Consider the following 20073-nt stretch of genomic DNA (forward strand, 5'->3'; position numbering starts at 1 on the left):
TATCAACAGTGATTGATATTATTTACATTTGGTAATCCTGCTGTTTCAAAATAAAGCAGTCATATTTCATTTGTTTGTGTTTAGACTGTTAAACATTTACATTTTTATGTATAGGTTATTTACCAAACTTTCGTATAACTAATATATTGAAGTGAAAGTAACTAAAATTTAATGACATGCAAATATTGTGATTAACAGCAGCTTACATTCCTTAGATCTGAAACCCATCTCTGTTTGTACAAATTCGTACATACATACAGTGAGTCGTAAACATTCAGGTTATTATGCTATCAGATAAGTGAGTGTGCATGGAGATATTTCTAAACTTATAATATTTGTTATCCATATCTATATACAAACACTGAGTTAGTTGCATGAAATTTTACCAGTCCAACAATGAGTTATAGTTTATCTTGGCCATTTGGGTATGAGAATTGTTTACAGTCCAACAATGAGTTTTAGTGCTTTGGCCAGTTGGGTATGAGAATTGTTTACAGTCCAACAGTGAGTTTTAGTTGCCTTGACCAGTTGGGTGTGGGAATTGTTTACAGTCCAACAATGATTTTTAGTTGCCTTGGCTAGTTGGGTATGGGAAATGTTTATCAGCCCAAAAATGAGTTTTAGTTGTCTTTGGTATGGGTATCGTTTACAGTCCAACAATGATTTTTAGTTGTCTTGACTAGTTGGGTAATGGAATTGTTGTAGCCAGTCTCATGCTATTTGCTATTTTATCTTACAGCACATGTATAATTAGGTACTTCATTATGTGTTGCCTAACTTTTTTTTCAGTATTCCAGTATTCACAGTAACACATGTCTCAAGGTAAGTTTAAAGACTTTGATGTTTTCATGTGTGATTACAATTTAGGACTTTTTTATACTTCCCACAATATCTGTAGAAGGTCAAATAGTGTTACCCATGCCCATTCATCACAAATTTCATAAATGTTCAATAACTTCGGAAGGACTTCGCAGATTGAAATCAGATTTTAGTATCAGGCTTTGCTGAAAAACTTCAGTTTGCATTTCAGTTTTCTGAAATTTTTCAGAGTTTGATTTACTTCAGTTTAAGTTCAGCAACTTTTGAAGGATTTCATGGTTGCAAACCGAATTTGGTGTAAGTCTTTACGTTAAGAAGACCATGATCAAGTTCAGTGTTTATTATTTATTGCCACTTTTTGCCTCGCAACATTACACTTCCAATTCCACTTTGGAAGGATGTCTTGGATGTGAACTAAATATGGTATGAAGCTTGAAATTAAGTATACTAAGGTCAAGTTTGTTTTAACGAATCTATGACAAAATTTTGTGGAGTTATGTCACCAGTTTGACTTGACACTTTACCTTTCAGTACCCATTCTTTAATATATTCATAGATTGAAACCAAATTTGGTATCATGAATACATTAAGATGGCAGGTTATTTTTTATTTTCACTGTCCTTTGCCAGAATTGTACAGTTATGGCCTCCTGTTTGACTAAAAGCTTGGTCCCCCAGTTTCCACTCATTAACTTTTATCAAATTTGATACAAGGTTGTAAATTACAAAGTCATGTTTGATTCTCATTGTTTTCTGTAACAAATTTGTGGAATTATTGTCCTCATTGAACTTTAACAATTTCTACTCCGTGAATTTAGAAGGTCTTATGTACTAAAATAAAATTTCTGTTTGGTGTTAAATTTAGAAAACCTGGGTCATGTTTGATTTAACCTGTTTCTAGTGCATTTTATAGTCATGACCCCTCTTTTTAGTTAGAACTATTTGTTATATCATTTTGATAGGTTCAACCATGTCATTTGGACACATTTTTAGCTTTTTGGTGGCGCTCTACAGTTTTGTATTTTGCATAGGGTTAGAATTTTAAAGAAGAAGAATTTCCCCAGCTGTCCTCACTGGTTATACTGGCTGTTTAAAAAAAGACCTTGTATATCTTAGGTATAGTTTGAAGAACCTTTAATTCCCTTTATTTTGGTGTATGATTGATGGATGTAATATGGGTTATAAAGTATACAGCTTGGCCTTGCTCCAGATGTGCACCTTTCAAAAAAGTGCTAGTTCCACTTGGTCATTTTCACTTCCTGAACTTCAGAAGTAAACTGTATAAAAAAGAGCCAATAACATTTTATGTATTTGGTAATTCATTCATTGCACTTTCAGAAGCTGGTATTGTCTAGTCTGGCAAAATTCATTTTCCCTATTTTAATAGCTGCTACGAATAGTGTACTTTAGACTAATTCGGACTGATTTTTTTAGCACAAGGGAGCAGTTATTTTAGTTAGCAGTGTGCTTAGATCATGTACAATTTCCAAAAGCACAATATCCAAAGAAATATCATCCACATTACATTCATGTAGCATAGATGTATGCCAACATTCTCTCCATTGTGCATGTTTTAAATGCAATCAACTTCACCTTACACACATCACTCTCTCGAAAGTACATAATAACTGATGAGCGCTGCCCCCCCCCCCCCATGGTGGCGCTCTACAGTTTCGTATTTTGCATAGGGTTAGGATTTTAAAGAAAAAGAATTTCCCCGGCTTTCCTCACTGGTTATACTGGCTATTTAAAAAAGACCTTGTATATCTTAGGTATAATTCAAAGAACCTTTAATTCCCTTTATTGTGATGTATGATTGATGGGTGTAATATGGGTTATAGAGTATACTACTTGGCCTTACTTTAGATGTGCACCTTTCAAAAAAGTGCTAGCTCTACTTGGTCATTTTCACTTTGTGAACTTCAGAGGTAAATTGTATAAAAAAGAGCCGATAACTTGTTTTACATTTTATATATTTGGTAATTCATTCATTGCACTTTCAGAAGCTGGTATTGTCTAGTCTGGCAAAATTCATTTTCCCTATTTTAATAGCTGCTATGTATAGTGTACTTTAGACTAATTCAGGTTGATTTTTTAACACAAGGGAGCAGTCATTTTAGTTAGCAGTGTGCTTAAATCATGTAAAATTTCCAAAAGTACAATATCCAAAGAAATATCATCCACATTACATTAATGTAGCATAGAGGTATGCCAACAATCTCTCCATTGTGCATGTTTTAAATGCAAACTACTTCACCTTACATATGTCACTCTCTCAATAGTACATTTAACTGGTGAGCACCCCCTATGCCAAATATTTAGAATCTTGTTTCCTTTCAGTTCATCTTTTCTCTCTTTTGGGGTTAGAGTTGCAAATGGGAAACAATAAGAATAACAATATTGTCATCCTGTTGTCTGCCACCTTTCTGCTATCCAATATGATTTTTCTTTGCTCAGATTTGTGTTGTCTGTTTGAAACATTGACAAAACGCATTTATTTCCTTCCTGTGGCAACTGCATCATTATCGTTGTTTTCATTACTGATGTAAATATTCTGTGTTAAAGGTTATATCTTAAACACTTTTTATGTACTGTATTTCCATTACAAATGTAAAGGTTTTACTATAACCATCTCTTGTATGTACAGTTATTAATCTTAATGGAGGCTCTGATGATTAAAAGTTTCATGTGTCAATATTGAAATGGTCAGTGACCTGCTTTTTTCCGTCTGCAGTGATTATGTTTTGTTTTTCACACATTGAAAGTTGCATGGTATTTTTGTTTTCCATCATCTGTCTTTCATGGGGAGTGGCAGGCATAAGTTTTTGTTATCCAATGATAACTTCAGTTCTATTGAATAGATTTCAGTGCAACTTGCTTTATGTACTAAACCAAAGCCCAAGAAAGAAAGCTTAGATTGAAGGGTCTGTAGTGCCATCATTAAGGTTAAGGTCACTGTGGCCAAAAATAAATTTTGCCTCAGGGTTTTATCTCCATCTCATATTTTAAATTTATGTAAACAGATTTCATTGCAACATAATACATATATTTCCCTCAGCATGAAGTTTAAACAAGTCAAAGTTATTATTGCAAAAAACAGATTTTGCCTTTGCTTTTCATTTATGGGTTGATATATAAAGTTCAGATGAACAAAATTCAGTGGAACTTGCACTTGATGCATGTGCTACCAATAGAACTATTTTGATTTAGGGTCAGTAGTTCTAAGGTCAAAATTGCTGTTACTAAAAAAACATTTGCCTGTGCATTCAATTTTTGGATGATAATTCAAGTTCCAGATAACAGAATGTCATGATATTTTGTGCATTTGTTCTCCTTAAATCCCCAAAGAAACCTTATGATTCTGGGGTCACAGTTGCTAACTGTTTCTGACTGAAAACAAATTATAGTAAACAGATTTCATTGCAGATTGATCCAATTCTTGTCTGTAGCCCAAGGTCAGAGTTGCTTTGCTGAAAGTAGATTTGGCCATTGCATTTTATTTCTGGATGATAACTTAGCGCTAGATAACAAAATTTAATATCCCATGCTATTGGCAAACAGGAAAAAGTCAGGGATTGTTCCTGACCCAGAAAAAGTATGTTAATTTTGCAAATATTGTTGAAAGACTGAATTTTCAACCAGCACTTGATGACAGAAAAATATGTCATTTAATAATAATTGAACTGATCATGAAATAAATTTATGCAGTTCTTACCTGAATTTTTGGAGGTTGCAGAACTTGTCAGTTTAGATACAATTTCTGTTAAAAATGACTGAACTCCCATTTAGACCAAGATGTTAATCCCTACTGGCTGTAGAGTAGATAATTGGCATATCCAATTCAGTTCTCTGTCTAAAAATAGAGCTACTAGAGATCTCTGGATCAGATTTAACAATTTCTATTATCTGAGTGGGGTGAATTTCAATGCAGAATGACATGTTTGGGGTGTTCTTTACAGTGACTACATTAAACGTGCAGTTCATAATCAGATTATACCAAAAGTGAATGACAGGACACAAACCTTTCATAAGTAGGGCTCAGACAAACCAATTATCAACTCTTCCTGACTGCATAAATAATGCCTGTGTGAAGGAAAACTTTGCTACTTACATGTCCCTGGGCCAGGTAGATTCACACCTTGAGAATATCTATGTGGACTTTTTAGCCTTAGCAAGCACTGGTACTCAACATTGCTTAACATTGCTTATGACACATCATTTATGATGAGTTTTGACTATTTTGCAGGCTTATTGTTCTAGAACATTTTGCAAAGGAAGATAAATTTGCTTCTGCACAAGCATCCAATGCAAACTTGATACTAAAACAAATTCAGACCATAAAAATATTATGTTCAGAGTGAACACAACAGGTTAAAAGTTGTTTTAGTGATTAATGTATGTCAGGTGCTAGTGTTGTTTTAGTAACAGTGTAAGTAGGGTTGTGATTAGTTCACTCTTTTGATCTTGAATTCTATTCTGGAATGGTTAAGACTGTAAATGCTATATCTATAAATAATACTCCCACCCCACCATGACGACAGCTAATACTTGTGTTAGCGTTTGTCATTTATCCGTTCTTGTCTTATGTACTAATCAAGTACCATACCGTTAGCTCCATTCTTTTTAAGTAAGGTGTAAGCTGCATAACAGCCTGCTTTTTTAGTCCTGATTTGGTGCTTCTGCATATATTTTAAATTGTGTTCTTTTATTTATCCAGATACTAATTTCAGTTTTACTCATTGACTTTAACATGCATTGCTTGGTCATGTCTGAAGTCATGCATTGTGTGTTTTGTCCAGTTTGTATTGATGTATTATGATGTGTTTGAATGTCTTGCTAATCATGCTTGCTGTAATGCCTCATTTGTTGTATGTAATGTTGGTAAAAAGCTCAGTTTATGTTGATGTATTATGATGTGTTTGAATGTCTTGCTAATCATGCTTGCTGTAATGCCTCATTTGTTGTATGTAAGATTGATAAAAAGCTCAGTTTGTATTGATGTTTTATGATGTGTTTGAATGTCTTGCTAATCATGCTTGCTGTAATGTTTCATTTGTTGTATGTAATGTTGGTAAAAAGCTCAGTTTGTATTGATGTATTATGATGTGTTTGAATGTCTTACTAATCATGCTTGCTGTGATGCCTCATTTTTGTTGTATGTAATGTTGGTAAAAAGCTCAGTTTGTATTGATGTATTATGATGTGTTTGAATGTCTTACTAATCATGCTTGCTGTGATGCCTCATTTTTGTTGTATGTAATGTTGGTAAAAAGCTCAGTTTGTATTGATTTATTATGATGTGTTTGAATGTCTTGCTAATCATGCTTGCTGTAATGCCTCATTTGTTGTATGTAATGTTGGTAAAAAAGCTCAGTTTGTATTGATGTTTTATGATGTGTTTGAATGTCTTGCTAATCATGCTTGCTGTAATGCCTCATTTGTTGTATGTAAGGTTGATAAAAAGCTCAGTTTGTATTGATGTTTTATGATGTGTTTGAATGTCTTGCTAATCATGCTTGCTGTAATGCTTCATTTGTTGTATGTAATGTTGGTAAAAAGCTCAGTTTGTATTGATGTATCATGATGTGTTTGAATGTCTTACTAATCATGCTTGCTGTGATGCCTCATTTTTGTTGTATGTAATGTTGGTAAAAAGCTAAGTTTGTATTGATGTATTATGATGTGTTTGAATGTCTTGCTAATCATGCTTGCTGTAATGCCTCATTTGTTGTATGTAATGTTGGTAAAAAGCTCAGTTTGTATTGATATTTTATGATGTGTTTGAATGTCTTGCTAATCATGCTTGCTGTAATGCCTCGTTTGTTGTATGTAATGTTGGTAAAAAGCTCAGTTTGTATTGATGTATTATAATGTGTTTGAATGTCTTGCTAATCATGCTTGCTGTAATGCCTCATTTGTTGTATGTAATGTTGGTAAAAAAGCTCAGTTTGTATTGATATTTTATGATGTGTTTGAATGTCTTGCTAATCATGCTTGCTGTAATGCCTCATTTGTTGTATGTAATGTTGGTTAAAAGCTCAGTTTGTATTGATGTATTCTAATGTGTTTTGAATGTCTTTCTAATCATGCTTGCTGTAATGCCTCATTTGTTGTATGTAATGTTGGTAAAAAGCTCAGCAGAGCTTACACTGATTTGTTGCTTTAAATCATGCTGACATTATATAAATCTTATCTGACTGCACTCTGATTTGCTGGAAGATTCTATCCGATTTGTGAATAACAAGATCAGACTTTAAGATAAATTGGAGACAATAAGTAATATCTATAAATGTTCTGTGTAGTGTATTCCTATAAACAGTTAAAAACTGTTCATTTGATTGATTCATCTTGTATTTCTGATATGTGAGACTGTTTGGCCATGTATGTCAAAGTTGTTCATTTTGTCACTTAGTAATTTAAATAATATACAGTAACTGTATATACTCCATTATAAATCATGTTACTAACTGTATAGACCCAGATTTTCCATCACATAATGTGCCAGCAGATCTAGGTCAATGCACTTTGTTAAGTGTAATCAGTAGAACCAACAATTCAGACCATGATTGATTGGCACATTATGTTATGGCAGATCAAGATCTATGTAGTTTACGGCTTAACCTGCCTTCTGAATGAGTATATATAGTAATTTACATTTCCTCATGTAAGGTTTAGAACTTAATGTGAATTCAGGTTTTATTAATCTCTACATCCAGGATTGTGTTTTAATTGCACATCATCCAAGTGACTGAAATCATTCCATCTGGTTCATAAGGGTTTAAGGAATTGATCAAATTTTATCATCATGAATCTTTCCAAAGGGAGAAATTTTCAGTCTGTTATTAATATAGGATATTGTCTTTTAAATTTGAAAGGACAATTTGCGAACACTGCAAAACAAAAAACTTTTTGCTGTTAACAATACCTTTTATGAATATCTCAAATGGTCATTTGAGCAAGACTAGTTTAGGGTGCATTTGATTGTAGGCTCCATTTGAGTGAGTGTTCTTACAGTAATTAAGTACTTTCATTATAAACATGCATGGAATATCTGGAACCTGAACTTATATTGTTATTTATATCAATTTGATTGACTGCATCGTCATAGAAAATAGACTGTGCTTATGGCAGGGGCAATACAGTATCACCTCTGGAGTAAATGATTAAGAGTTGTTTTGCTTATTTTGAATCTATAAAGAAATTTCCTGATGCATTTTTAGTCACTTTGCCTGTAAAAAATTTGCAAATATGCTGCTTATCTAGAACTTTATAAAATATATGGAAAACAAAGGAAGAAATTTTGTTGGTAGGAAGATGTCATTTTGTTTTCTCTCAGTATCTTATCTTGCTACCTTATAAAAGTATATTTACCTGAACCTTGTTGACATAATTTATATGAAGAAGCATCACTCCTTATACGCATAATGTTGATTGATATCATTTTTCAGATCTTGTATGAATACATATCCAGTGAGTTTTGGTGGTCTGTCCGCTGTGTGGAGTACCTTACCTCTGTATTGTATCAACCAGGTGCCATCAGAACAATGTTGATGAAAAGAACAGTGGAAAGGTAAGATATGATGATGGAATCAGTAATCGGCTCTTATGTAAAAGGATTTTGATTGGTCAATGAAAGGGTTGTTTGGATGTGGGTGTATGTTAGTGTGACAACAGTTATTGAGTCTGTAGTCAAAATCGTCAATGAAAGGGTTGTGTGGATGTGGGTGTATGTTAGTGTGACCACAGTTATTGAGTCTGTAGTCAAAATCGTTAATAAAAATGTTTTATGTATGTGAGTGAATGTAAGTTTGCCAACAGTTATGGAGAGTGTAGTCATAATCATTGATGAAAAGGTTATGTGGATGGGGTTGTGTGTTAGTATGACAACAGTTAGTGATACTGTAGACATAAACTGTTTTGTGGCTGTGGAGTGTATGTTAGTGTGCCAACAGTTATGGAGAGTGTATTCATAATGGTCACAAAGCTAGTCATGATGCCATGGCAGTACCATGATAGATGAAAGGTATAATATACCACATACATGAACAAACAACATAGACCCAGATCTGCAGTTGATTCATGTGCTGGCAGTTCAGGGTTTATGTTGTTTGTTCAACAGATTACTCCTAACAAGCTGCATAGACCAAGATCTGCCAGCTTAGTATACAATGCTAAATTCCCATTTCGAATTGCAGCAGCCTTTATCCATAAAAAGGTCAGTGTGACCAATATTTCACATTGACTACTTAAGATTTGTGTTTTAGTAAGTTTTAACATTGGCTGCAGGTTAGTTGACTTCCTGTGCAGATGTGTCTTTGTGAGTACATTTGCATATCAAGAGTTGGTCACTCTAACCTATATTTTGTGCTATGTTGGCTATTTTGTAAAAGTAGAGATCAATTTAGCATGAAATTTATTGATTGCAAAGTAGGGATATTGGGTCATTTGCATTTAGTGAGAACATTTCTAATTTATTTTGATAATATCTCAAATTTGCTGTTTTAGCTTGCTGCAAGAACTTGCATGTAAATTTTGCTGAAGGGTTAATAATATTCCTCTACATTGATATATGTAAACAGTTTTCACATGTGAAAAAGTTAAGTGGTGTGTGCTTATCCCTTACGTATATAGCCTATGATACTATTGATATATCATTGTCCTAAGGGTATCATTGATATCCCGTAAGAATATAGCCTATGATACTATTGATATATCATTGTCCTAAGGGTGTCATTGATATCCCGTAAGAATATAGCCTATGATACTATTGATATATCATTGTCCTAAGGGTGTCATTGATATCCCGTAAGAATATAGCCTATGATAATATTGATATATCATTGTCCTAAGGATATCATATATATCCCATAAGAATATAGCCTATGATATTATTGATATATCATTGTCCTAAGGGTCTTGTTGATATCCTGAAAGAATATAGCCTATGATACTATTGATAAGTCACTGTTCTAAGGACATCATTCAAGTCTGTAAAGTTTCTTGCAGTTTTTCATTGTCTAAAAATACTTATTTGTGTTCATAATGGATAATTTGCTAAGCTTAATTTTGAAAGATCTTTTTAATGTTGTAAAATTAAAACAAGAAAACTGTTTGTATGGTCACATTTATATCTGTATTTTGCTATTTTCTTGTAGCAGTTTCCTTGCTAGAAATGAAGCAAAACTATATAATATGCAGACAATGTGTATCAGTTCTGTTGTTTCTTATTCTTGCATTTTTACAGAGTATTATAAATTAGGATCCATGAAAGATTCATTATAACTCTGCATATATTTCTTGGTCTTCCTTGTATGGTGAAGTAATGAATAATAAAACAAACAAGAAATCTTTTCTAGGTCTACAAGTTTTCTAAACATCTTTGGGTCCTCATGACTATAAATAAATAAATCTGTTTCACATCCACAGTGCTTTAGACATTTGGAATGCAAATCATTAGTCTTAATGTACAACTCTATGTATCAATAGGAATTATTCTAATTATTCCCAATTTACAATTATATATAAATATTAATTATTCCTAATTAATAACTGTATCTGTAGTAATTATTTCTGATATATGAATCTTTGTATCTATATTAATTATTCCTAATTTACAACTCTGTATCTATAGTAATTATTCCTAATTTATAACCCTGTGTATGTACAGTAATTATTCCCAATTTACAACTCTGTTTATCTATGGTAATTATTCCAAATTTATAACTCTGTGTATCTGTAGTAATCATTCCTAATATACAGCTCTGTACGTACAGTAATTATTCCTAACTTACATCTCTGTATGTACATTAATTATTCCTAATTTACGACTCAGTATATGCATAGTAATTTTTTGTTTTCAGGCAACAGCATCTATATGAACAGGAGGATAATAACTTTTTCTCAGAGAGATTTTTTAATGTCTTGTACACCCACAAAACACTTGAGGTATGTTTTTTCTATGTCAATTCCATGATACTGATAATAAGTTTAGATTATGTATTCATCACTTGTTTTAGAATGGAAAATATATTAGATGTATTTATATTACAAATTTGTATTAATTTCCTTAGTTGTAATGAAAAGTTTCTGTTTGAATTTTATATTTTTGTTCTGTTCTGTTGTATTTAAAAATTAAATTTTCTTTCAGCAAGTCTTATTTCAGATTTGTTATGGGCATGAAAATGGTTTTATTAATGAGAACATTAGATAGTTGAGTATATTTTTGTATTGTAAATCATTCAGTGTTTGCACGCTTAACATTAATGCCAGTCTACTGAATTGTTTTTGTTAAATTTAATTCACATTAAATTTTGTGATGAAAAAGATTGCATATGCTGTAAATCTTGATGAATATCTGGATGGAAAGATGGTTCCAAAACCTGGGTTAGATATTAGTAGCCATCATTTTAATCAGTGCCATATTTGATGCAGGAATGTGTAACTAGATGGACTTACTGTTTAATCAGCACCATGTTATGATAAAGAAATGTGTAACTACATGGATCTGTTGTGTAATCAGCATCTTGTTATGATACAGGAATGTGTAACTACATGGATCTATTATTTAATCAGAACCATATTATGATAAAGGATTGTGTAACTAAACGGATCTGTTTAATCAGTGGTACGTTATGATACAGGAATGTGTAACTTGATGAATCTGTTGCTTAATCAGTACCATGTTATGATACAGGAATGTGTAACTAGATAGATCTGTTGTTAATCATTGTTATGTTATAATAAGGAATGTGTGACTACATGGATCTTTTGTTTAACCAGCACCATTTTGTGATACAGGAATGTGTAACTAGATAGATCTGTTGCTAATCAGTGTCATGTTATGATAAGGAATGTGTGACTACATGGATCTTTTGTTTAATCGGCACCATTTTGTGATACAGGAATGTGTAACTAGATAGATCTGTTGTTAATCATTGTCATGTTATAATAAGGAATGTGTAACTAGATCGATCAGTTTATAAAATACTGTGTTTAATGATTTGTCACTGTCTGCAGCAATTTATGCTAGTTGCAGTTTGATTATCAACTTATATCCAAATAAAGAAATTACCTGTTGTTTATTTGTGTTTGCATAGCATGGTTTTGGAGCATACCTCACTTTCTTAAGAACGTTTAAAATATTACAATTGAAAAATACATTTTTGTACATTAATTTTGCTTTAAATTTTGTTGCTAATAACTGAAATGAAAGATTCAGAACATTTAATAAAGTAAAATTATTGTGATTTACATTAGGTTAGAAATGTTTGGCAGACATGATATTGGTTTGGATCATCAAAATATTTTGGATGATGCGGGCTTTACTGTCACATTTAAATGTCTTCTTTTTCTAGTCTGTGTTGAAGAAGTGTCAAGAAAATGGCAAGAAGAATCTGTTAAATGGAGGAATTATTGACCCAGAATCTATCGGCATGGATGTGGACTTTGTTGTTAGCAAATTTAAAGATATACCTGAAGGTAATGATGCATTCATAACAATAATGATATAATTCATCACCAAGGAGTATGCAAAGGTGGGATTCAGTTTAGATTCAGTTGTATTTACTGAAGGAGTCAGGTCATTTTTTGATTGGGAAATATTTCAAGTGCCTTCTGTTTTTTGTATATCTTAGCAATAGCTGAAAGGAGCATATTTTGCTGCAGTCAGTCCATATATAAATACATTCATCCCAAATCCATTTTTATGCAATAGCATGAACATATTGAACTAAACAGCAGCTCAATTTTATGTATTATATAATAGTCATTAGTGGATGACCTGATTAGATTTATGTTATTATATAATGGTCATTAGTGGATGACCTGATTAGATTTGTGTGTGTGTCTGTGATTTGGATTTTTAATGTAGCTTTAACAATTTTTCAGTCATATCACTACAATGTCTGCATTGTGGCAGTTTATAGTGATGTCTAGCCCTGGGGCATCATGTTGCAGACATGTAGCATGATGTCCCACCCAGTCACATTATCCTGACACCAGGCCAGGCCAACCAGTCCTAGCACTAACCTCTTAATGCTGAGCGCCAAGCGAGGCAGCTGTTAGTACCATTTTTATAAGTCTGGGGATCAAACCCACAACCTCCCGCATCCATGGCAGACGCTCTAACCGCTAGGCCACTGGAGCGGTCAATTAGATTTATGTATCATATAATGGTCATTAGTAGATAACCTGATTAGATTTATGTATTATATAATGGTCATTAGTAGATAACCTGATTAGATTTATGTATTATATAATGGTCATCAGCAGATGACCTGATTAGATTTATGTATTATATAATGGTCATTAGTAGATAACCTGATTAGATTTATGTATTATATAATGGTCATCAGCAGATGACCTGATTAGATTTATGTATTATATAATGGTCATTAGTAGATAACCTGATTAGATTTATGTATTATATAATGGTCATCAGCGGATGACCTGATTAGATTTATGTATTATATAATGGTCATTAGTGGATGATCTGATTAGATTTTCAGGCCATAAGAGTGAGTTTTACAGTTTGTTAACACTTTTTTTAACTTTTTGACAAAATATTTTGACGAAAACCATGTTAGTATGATTAAGTGAAAACCACTTAAATGAAATTTGACATGTCTATTTGCATTCATATTCAGATGACCTTATTACACTTCTGGCTTAGCCTTTACAGATATTTTTTTTATCTTGTGCACATTTTTTATTACAGAAAGCTTGTTTGTTAAATTAAATGCCACTTGAGGTATACAGAAAAGTTGCTGGACATATTTGTATTATAATTAGTTGATCTGTTTAAATCTTCAGGTCATTACAACAGTTATTTAATTTGTACACACCCATCATTATATAGTAGTCCTATTATCCATCTCTCCATCCATCTGGCACAATATTAATAGCACAACTAGTCCTGGAATGTTTGTTGATTGATGTTAAACTTAGTAACTATTATGTGCATCACCTGAAGATGCACATGTCAAAAAATCACTTTGTTCCAACAGTTTTTCTTAGAGTTATTGCCCTTTCTGTCTTGTAGCATGACAGTCTTATTAGCACAGCTTATCCCACACTTTTTGATGAAACATGGCAAATAGTATGGTCAATGGTTAAAGATGTGCTAGTCAACAAATCAGTTTACCAGATATATTTATTCCTTGACAATCCCAATAGTGCAATTTTAATGGATTGCCATGAAACTGCGTAAATATTTGGTCATCACCTGAAGATGTAAAGATCAACAAATCTGTTTGCTCCCACAATTTTATCTTAGAATTATCGTCATTCATGCAGTTTTTGTTTTTGGTTAACATTATAGTCAGCATCTGATGATGATGTTCATATTGACCTGCTCCTGCCATTGTTATCAGAGTTATTGCCCCTTTTGCAATATGTGTGGCAATCTCATTAGTGTGGCTTGTCCTGCAGTTTTTGATGGATTGCCATAAAACTTGGTACTTGAAAATATGCATGTCAGCAAATCACTTTGCTTTCACACTTTTTCTTACAGTTATTTCCCATTTTGTCTTGCAGCATAATGCATTGTCTGGTACAAAATTGTTAGCACACAGTATGGAGTACACTAACATTCCTTTAATTGTTTCTATCAATCCTTCTATCCTTTATGTAAACAGGTCAGATCGTCACTAATATGAATTCATCAGGCACACTACCAATTGATTTAGATATATTAACAGTAAAAGTAATTGAAATTGTCAACACACTGACACAGTCTTTACAAACCCTACTGTGATATTATCAATACCTAATCATTTACATGGATCAAGGTTACACAGATTGTTAATATGAATATTTCATAGTCAGTAAAACTTTTTTAAAAATTATTAAATCTGTTGTATATGTATATGAAGATGGTGGTAATTTCTTCATGAGAATAGATGCTACATTAGTTAAGAATTTACTTAAATGATTGGGATTATGACAGCTGCTACCACCAGTAGTCATTACAATATTAGCATTATCTTTTGGCTTAACTGTAATCAAGAGTCTACAGCTGTTGACATAATTTCTGTGGGTTGTCTTCAACATGGTGTAAAATAATTAGCTTTTGCCTCTCTAACTAACTTTGTAAACATTTCTTTTCATTGGTCTTTCATATAGATTTCAATAAGTGATTTTTTATTTACTTTCCAACATTTCACTGGTTATCCATTGTTCTATGTTTTAATGTATTTTCTTTAAATGGAGCAATCTGAGCAAGAAATTATTGTAAAACAAATACAAGCAGGAATCTAGTTGAACAGTCAATATGGCTGCCAGTAACCATCTTAAAAATATTGTTATCACTACTCTGCTTGAATGGATGGTCACATCTACATGGGGTTTTCACTAAAAGACTTCTTATGATACCTAATTGGTCTTAAATGAAAATGGTACCCAACTGACTTCAGATATGACCACCATGGCAGTCATATTGAAAATTTGCTTTCTGCTACTTCTGTAAATTATATCAACATGGGGTTTTCACTAGATTTCTTATTACTTCTAGTTGGTCCTAAATGGTGTTGATAACAAATCCAGTATGGCCACCATGGCAACCATTTTGAAAATCTTGTTTTTACTGCTACTCCTCGACAGATAGTCATATTGACATAGGATTTTCAAAAGAAGACTGCCTATGATAACCAGTCACTCCTTTCACTCAAAGACTGTTTCAGCACTCACTATTTAAAAAGACGAAATGGTCTTTTCATGGATTCCTCGAAATTCCATTTGGACACTAGATTGTCATCTCTATTAAGAGACTTTTGTTTGGTCATTATTAGACAAAGTTACAGCCCCTTTTTATGCAAATGTACCAAATTGTTCTATTAAAGCTTTTAGAAGTCCACAGATTTAAACCATACTGCACATAAAAATGCATCTTTCCCCTTGTAACAGGGACATGGCCCCATGTCTATTTGAAATGCACCACAGTTGTGTTAACACTCTGCCATATACTTTTTACATTTTCTGTCAGTATTGACAGAATTGTGGTCTTTGATCAAATCAGAAATTATTACAAAAGAATTAATATGCAAGATATTTGTGAAACAGTGTGATCAGATCTCTTCACATTTGACTTGAATCTTCCTTAGAAGGATCTTTCTGACACTGTAGTTTTTCAAGCACCAATATGCATGCTAAAAGACTTTGCTGAAATCTATTAAGAAGAATTTCCTGACATGATATCTCTGAATTTTCCTGACAGATCTCTCCATGTTGCAATGTAAGTTAATAGAGATTCTGGGACAGCAAATGAAATGCAGATATACCTATTTAATTAGATTGATGCATTCTGATTGTCTGAGCTTATCTTAAACAAATCTGATACTTTAGATTAAATGTTTATAAAACTGTTCTCCAGGCCTTATATTGTGCACAAAAACAATGGACAGCACTGTAGAAGAACATTTCCCAAGAGGAAGGCACTGAGAGTATTTCACTTGACATGATGTGATATTATATATTGGATGGCAGTAGTGCCCACTATAACAGGTGTAATGACTATTGCCAGGTTTAGCATCCTGGCGTAAAGGGAAAATAGATACTGTTCTAAATTAAATTCCTAAAATTAGTCAATCACAAGTTGATTATTCATCATGTGATGTACTATGAAATCTGTTACATCTGATGATTAATTTTTCTATTTTTAGCTGCAATTATCAATGTGACCACAGAGTGTACTGTGTTAGCCAGTATTGTTGGGTTGGTATCTGTAGCAACTATTTGGTTCAACCAGGAGAAGGTGGATAATGGGAGATTAACCAGATCGCAGGAGATTCTTATGGAAAAAGTGCAGTACCTTCATGAGGTAAAAATCATGATAGACTTTTCAGTGGATTATTCAGTTTTGCCTACAGCTTTGTTGGTAAAGTTCTAGTTTTGTGAAAATGGGTTAATCTTGGAAGTCATGATGGGGCCAGTGTTGTTGCATTCTAATAATATGTACTTTGACTTTGATTCAGAGTTTGTATCCACTGCATAAGACTTTTGGTCCAGCACAGTAGTGGACATCTAGTAGTATTCATCCATTTTATTTGCTGTCAGTGCCCACTCATAATTAATTCTTATAAGCAGCATTGCTTTGCTAAAAACGTTATGTTTTGAGACATGCTTTACTCCATTTTGGTTTGAGTTCTCTGCACTCTCTCAATTTATAGTTATGGTTTTAGTTTTGTGTTACTAGCATACTTCATCCCCTTGTTAATTTTATTTGTTGTTTTTAAATTACATAAATTTCCTTTCTGTTTCAGGAGTCCTGGTTGGGAAGTTTCTTAAAAGTCCTTTTGAAAGAGATTGGTGAACATTCTGCAATAGTGTAATTGAAAACTGCTTGTGTAACAGCAAGGCAAACATTGAATCTCTGTCTGCAATAGTGTAATTGAAAACTGCTTGTGTAACAGCAAGGCAAACATCGAATCTCTGTCTACAATAGTGTAATTGAAAACTGCTTGTGTAACAGCAAGGCAAACATTGAATCTCTGTCTGCAGTAGTGTAATTGAAAACTGCTTGTGTAACAGCAAGGCAAACATTGAATCTCTGTCTACAATAGTGTAATTGAAAACCGCTTGTGTAACAGCAAGGCAAACATTGTCATTTAAGAAACATTTCACTTTTGTAAGTTTCATCCATTCAGTTATGTTGGAAAATAACATACAAGCTGTAATATTCAAACACAGTAGTACAATAATATATCCATTGTATATTTGGCTGTATACTAATACATTGTATTGCATGGTAGAGTATTACTGTCTCCTGTGTATATTTGACCATTGTACCAATATGTTGTATCATCTGGTTGAGTACAAATGTCTTTCATGTATACTTGACAATATACAAATATATTCTCTGGGAGAGTACTAATGTCTTATATATACATGTCTTTTATGTACATTTGATAATGTACCAATATATTGTAAGATAGAGCACTAACGTATCCCATGTAAATTTGACTATGGGGGGTGCTTACCAGTTATTATGTACAGTAAAACCTGTCTTGAGAGACCACTGCCATGGGAGACCACCTGTCTTGAGAGACTGGGTTCTCCATGTACAGATTTATTGATTATATTGTGTTATGACCTGTTATGAGGGACCTCCTGTCATGAGAGACCATTATGTTTTGGCAGAAGCAGTGGTCTTTCAAGACAGGTCCCACTGTACTTCTGAGACAGTGACGTATATAAGGTGAAGTTGTTTGCATTTAAAACATTCACAGTGGAGAGAATATTGGTATACCTCTATGCTACATTAATGTAATGTGGATGATATTTCTTTGGATATTGTACTTTTGGAAATTGTACATGATCTAAGCATGCTAACTAAAATGACTGCTCCTTGTGCTAAAAAAAATCGGCCTGAATTAATCTAATGTACACTATCCATAGCAGCTATTAAAATAGGGAAAATGAATTTTGCCAGACTAGACAATACCAGCTTCTGAAAGTGCAATGAATGAATTACCAAATATATAAAATGTAAAACAAGTTATCGGCTCTTTTTTCATATGATTTACTTCTGAAGTTCATTAAGTGAAAATGACCAAGTGGAGCTAGCACTTTTTTGAAAGGTGCACATATGGAGTAAGGCCAAGCTGTATACTCTATAACCCATATCACACCCATCAATCATACTCCAAAATAAAGGGAATTAAAGGTTCTTTGAATTATACCTAAGATATACAAGGTCTTTTTTAAATAGCCATTATAACCAGCAAGGAAAGCCAGGGAAATTCTTTTCCTTTAAAATTCTAACCCTATGCAAAATGCGAACCTGTAGAGTGCCACCTATATACCAATATGTTGTGTTGTCTGGTAGAGCTATAATATCTCTCATGTAAATTTGATTATTCTTTCATTCATTCAATCTTCTTGATGCCTTGGGTACACAGAGGGCTTCCATGAGAGACCACTGCTGCTAATGATCTTTGGTCCATATATTGATGATTTACCATGTCAGGCTTGCATGCCTTCATCTCCTCAGCTGTATGTGAGAATGGGCAAACCCTTTATATGCATTCTCTCTAGTGTCTAGCATAAGGCTATTCTGGGTTGTGCGTCTGGTGGCATTAGATGTACATGCCCAAGCCATCTCCTTCTCCTCTTTTCCACTATTTGGACAAAAGTTTTGCATTTGTCCTTTGATGCTGCTCTCTTTCTAAATCAAAACATTTCAAGGATCATCTGCAGACACATGTTTATGGAAGGTTTCCAGTTTGTGAACTATTCTTGTTGCAAGTTTCCAGCACTGGGCTGTAAAAGAGCACAATCAGGGCGTTGCTGTTGAAGATCCTTGGTTTTGCTTCCATTCACCACTTTTCTGATTTCCAGATGTTCCTCAGCATGATGAAGGACAGGTTGACTTGGGCTTTGGATATACATTGGTATATTGCATCATCTGGTAGAGCACTAATGTCTTCTATGTAAATGTTTCCTATATGTCAATATATTTTATTGTCTGGAAGGGCACTAATATCTCCCATGTGAATTGATTATACACTAACAGATTGTATTGTCTACAATTTTCATAGCCTTTGATTTTTATACACTATCATTTCATAAAAATATTATATTGATAGCTGTATTAAGCACTTCAGGGAAGGAGAAGTAAGGCAATTGCTTAATTCAAGTAAGTAAGGCAGTTGCTTAATGCAGGTTAATTTCTTATAAGTTTTGTTGTAGGGACTTTAAAAATGAGGCCATTTAAGCAAATGATTGCATTAGAATGTTGACCCTTTAAAGTGTTTAACTGTGTAGCTATTATTTATACGCATAGCTGTTTTCTTATGTGAAAAAAGATCAGAAATAATTATAAATAATATCTTAACCATTAATTATTTGTTAATCTTAACAAATAAAAACTTGTATAGAAATGTACGTGACATCTGTTATACTCGCTTATAAGACGAGTCCAACTGCAAGTTGCACAGGCCCAGATTTTCCATCACATAATGCACCAACAGATCTGGGTCTATGCAGTTTATTAGGATAAATCAGCAGATCAAACAAGATAGATCCTGTTCTACAGGTGCATTATACTACAGCAGATCTGGATCTTTGTTGTTTGCAGTTTTACTCAGCTGATAAGAGAGTATTTACAGTTCTATACAGTACATCCACATTTGCTACAATTCCTGTTACTACTAATTTAATCAATATCATCAACTTTTTTTCTAGCTATATATTGGTATGCCAGTCACAGTTTTGCACAATAAAATGTTACATGCAAGAGTAGATTTTATTATGCTTTCAC

The 20073-nt window shown here is 33.2% G+C and overlaps 1 protein-coding gene across 1 annotated transcript in view; it reads left to right on the top strand.

The window, feature by feature from the left end:
• The window catches only part of LOC149805480 (uncharacterized), a 24418-nt gene extending 4345 nt beyond the window's left edge, over positions 1-20073 (top strand). Inside the window, exons 2-7 of the mRNA XM_089934243.1 lie at positions 790-822; positions 8267-8388; positions 10679-10763; positions 12173-12296; positions 16475-16632; positions 17075-20073. Coding sequence (XP_089790369.1) covers positions 790-822; positions 8267-8388; positions 10679-10763; positions 12173-12296; positions 16475-16632; positions 17075-17143 — 591 coding nt within the window. The 3' untranslated portion in view covers positions 17144-20073. The remainder of the gene's footprint in view (positions 1-789; positions 823-8266; positions 8389-10678; positions 10764-12172; positions 12297-16474; positions 16633-17074) is intronic.

Source organism: Sinohyriopsis cumingii, chromosome 2 (assembly GCF_028554795.1).
Source record: "Sinohyriopsis cumingii isolate HCF-2022 chromosome 2, ASM2855479v2, whole genome shotgun sequence".
Classification (NCBI taxonomy): domain Eukaryota; kingdom Metazoa; phylum Mollusca; class Bivalvia; order Unionida; family Unionidae; genus Sinohyriopsis; species Sinohyriopsis cumingii.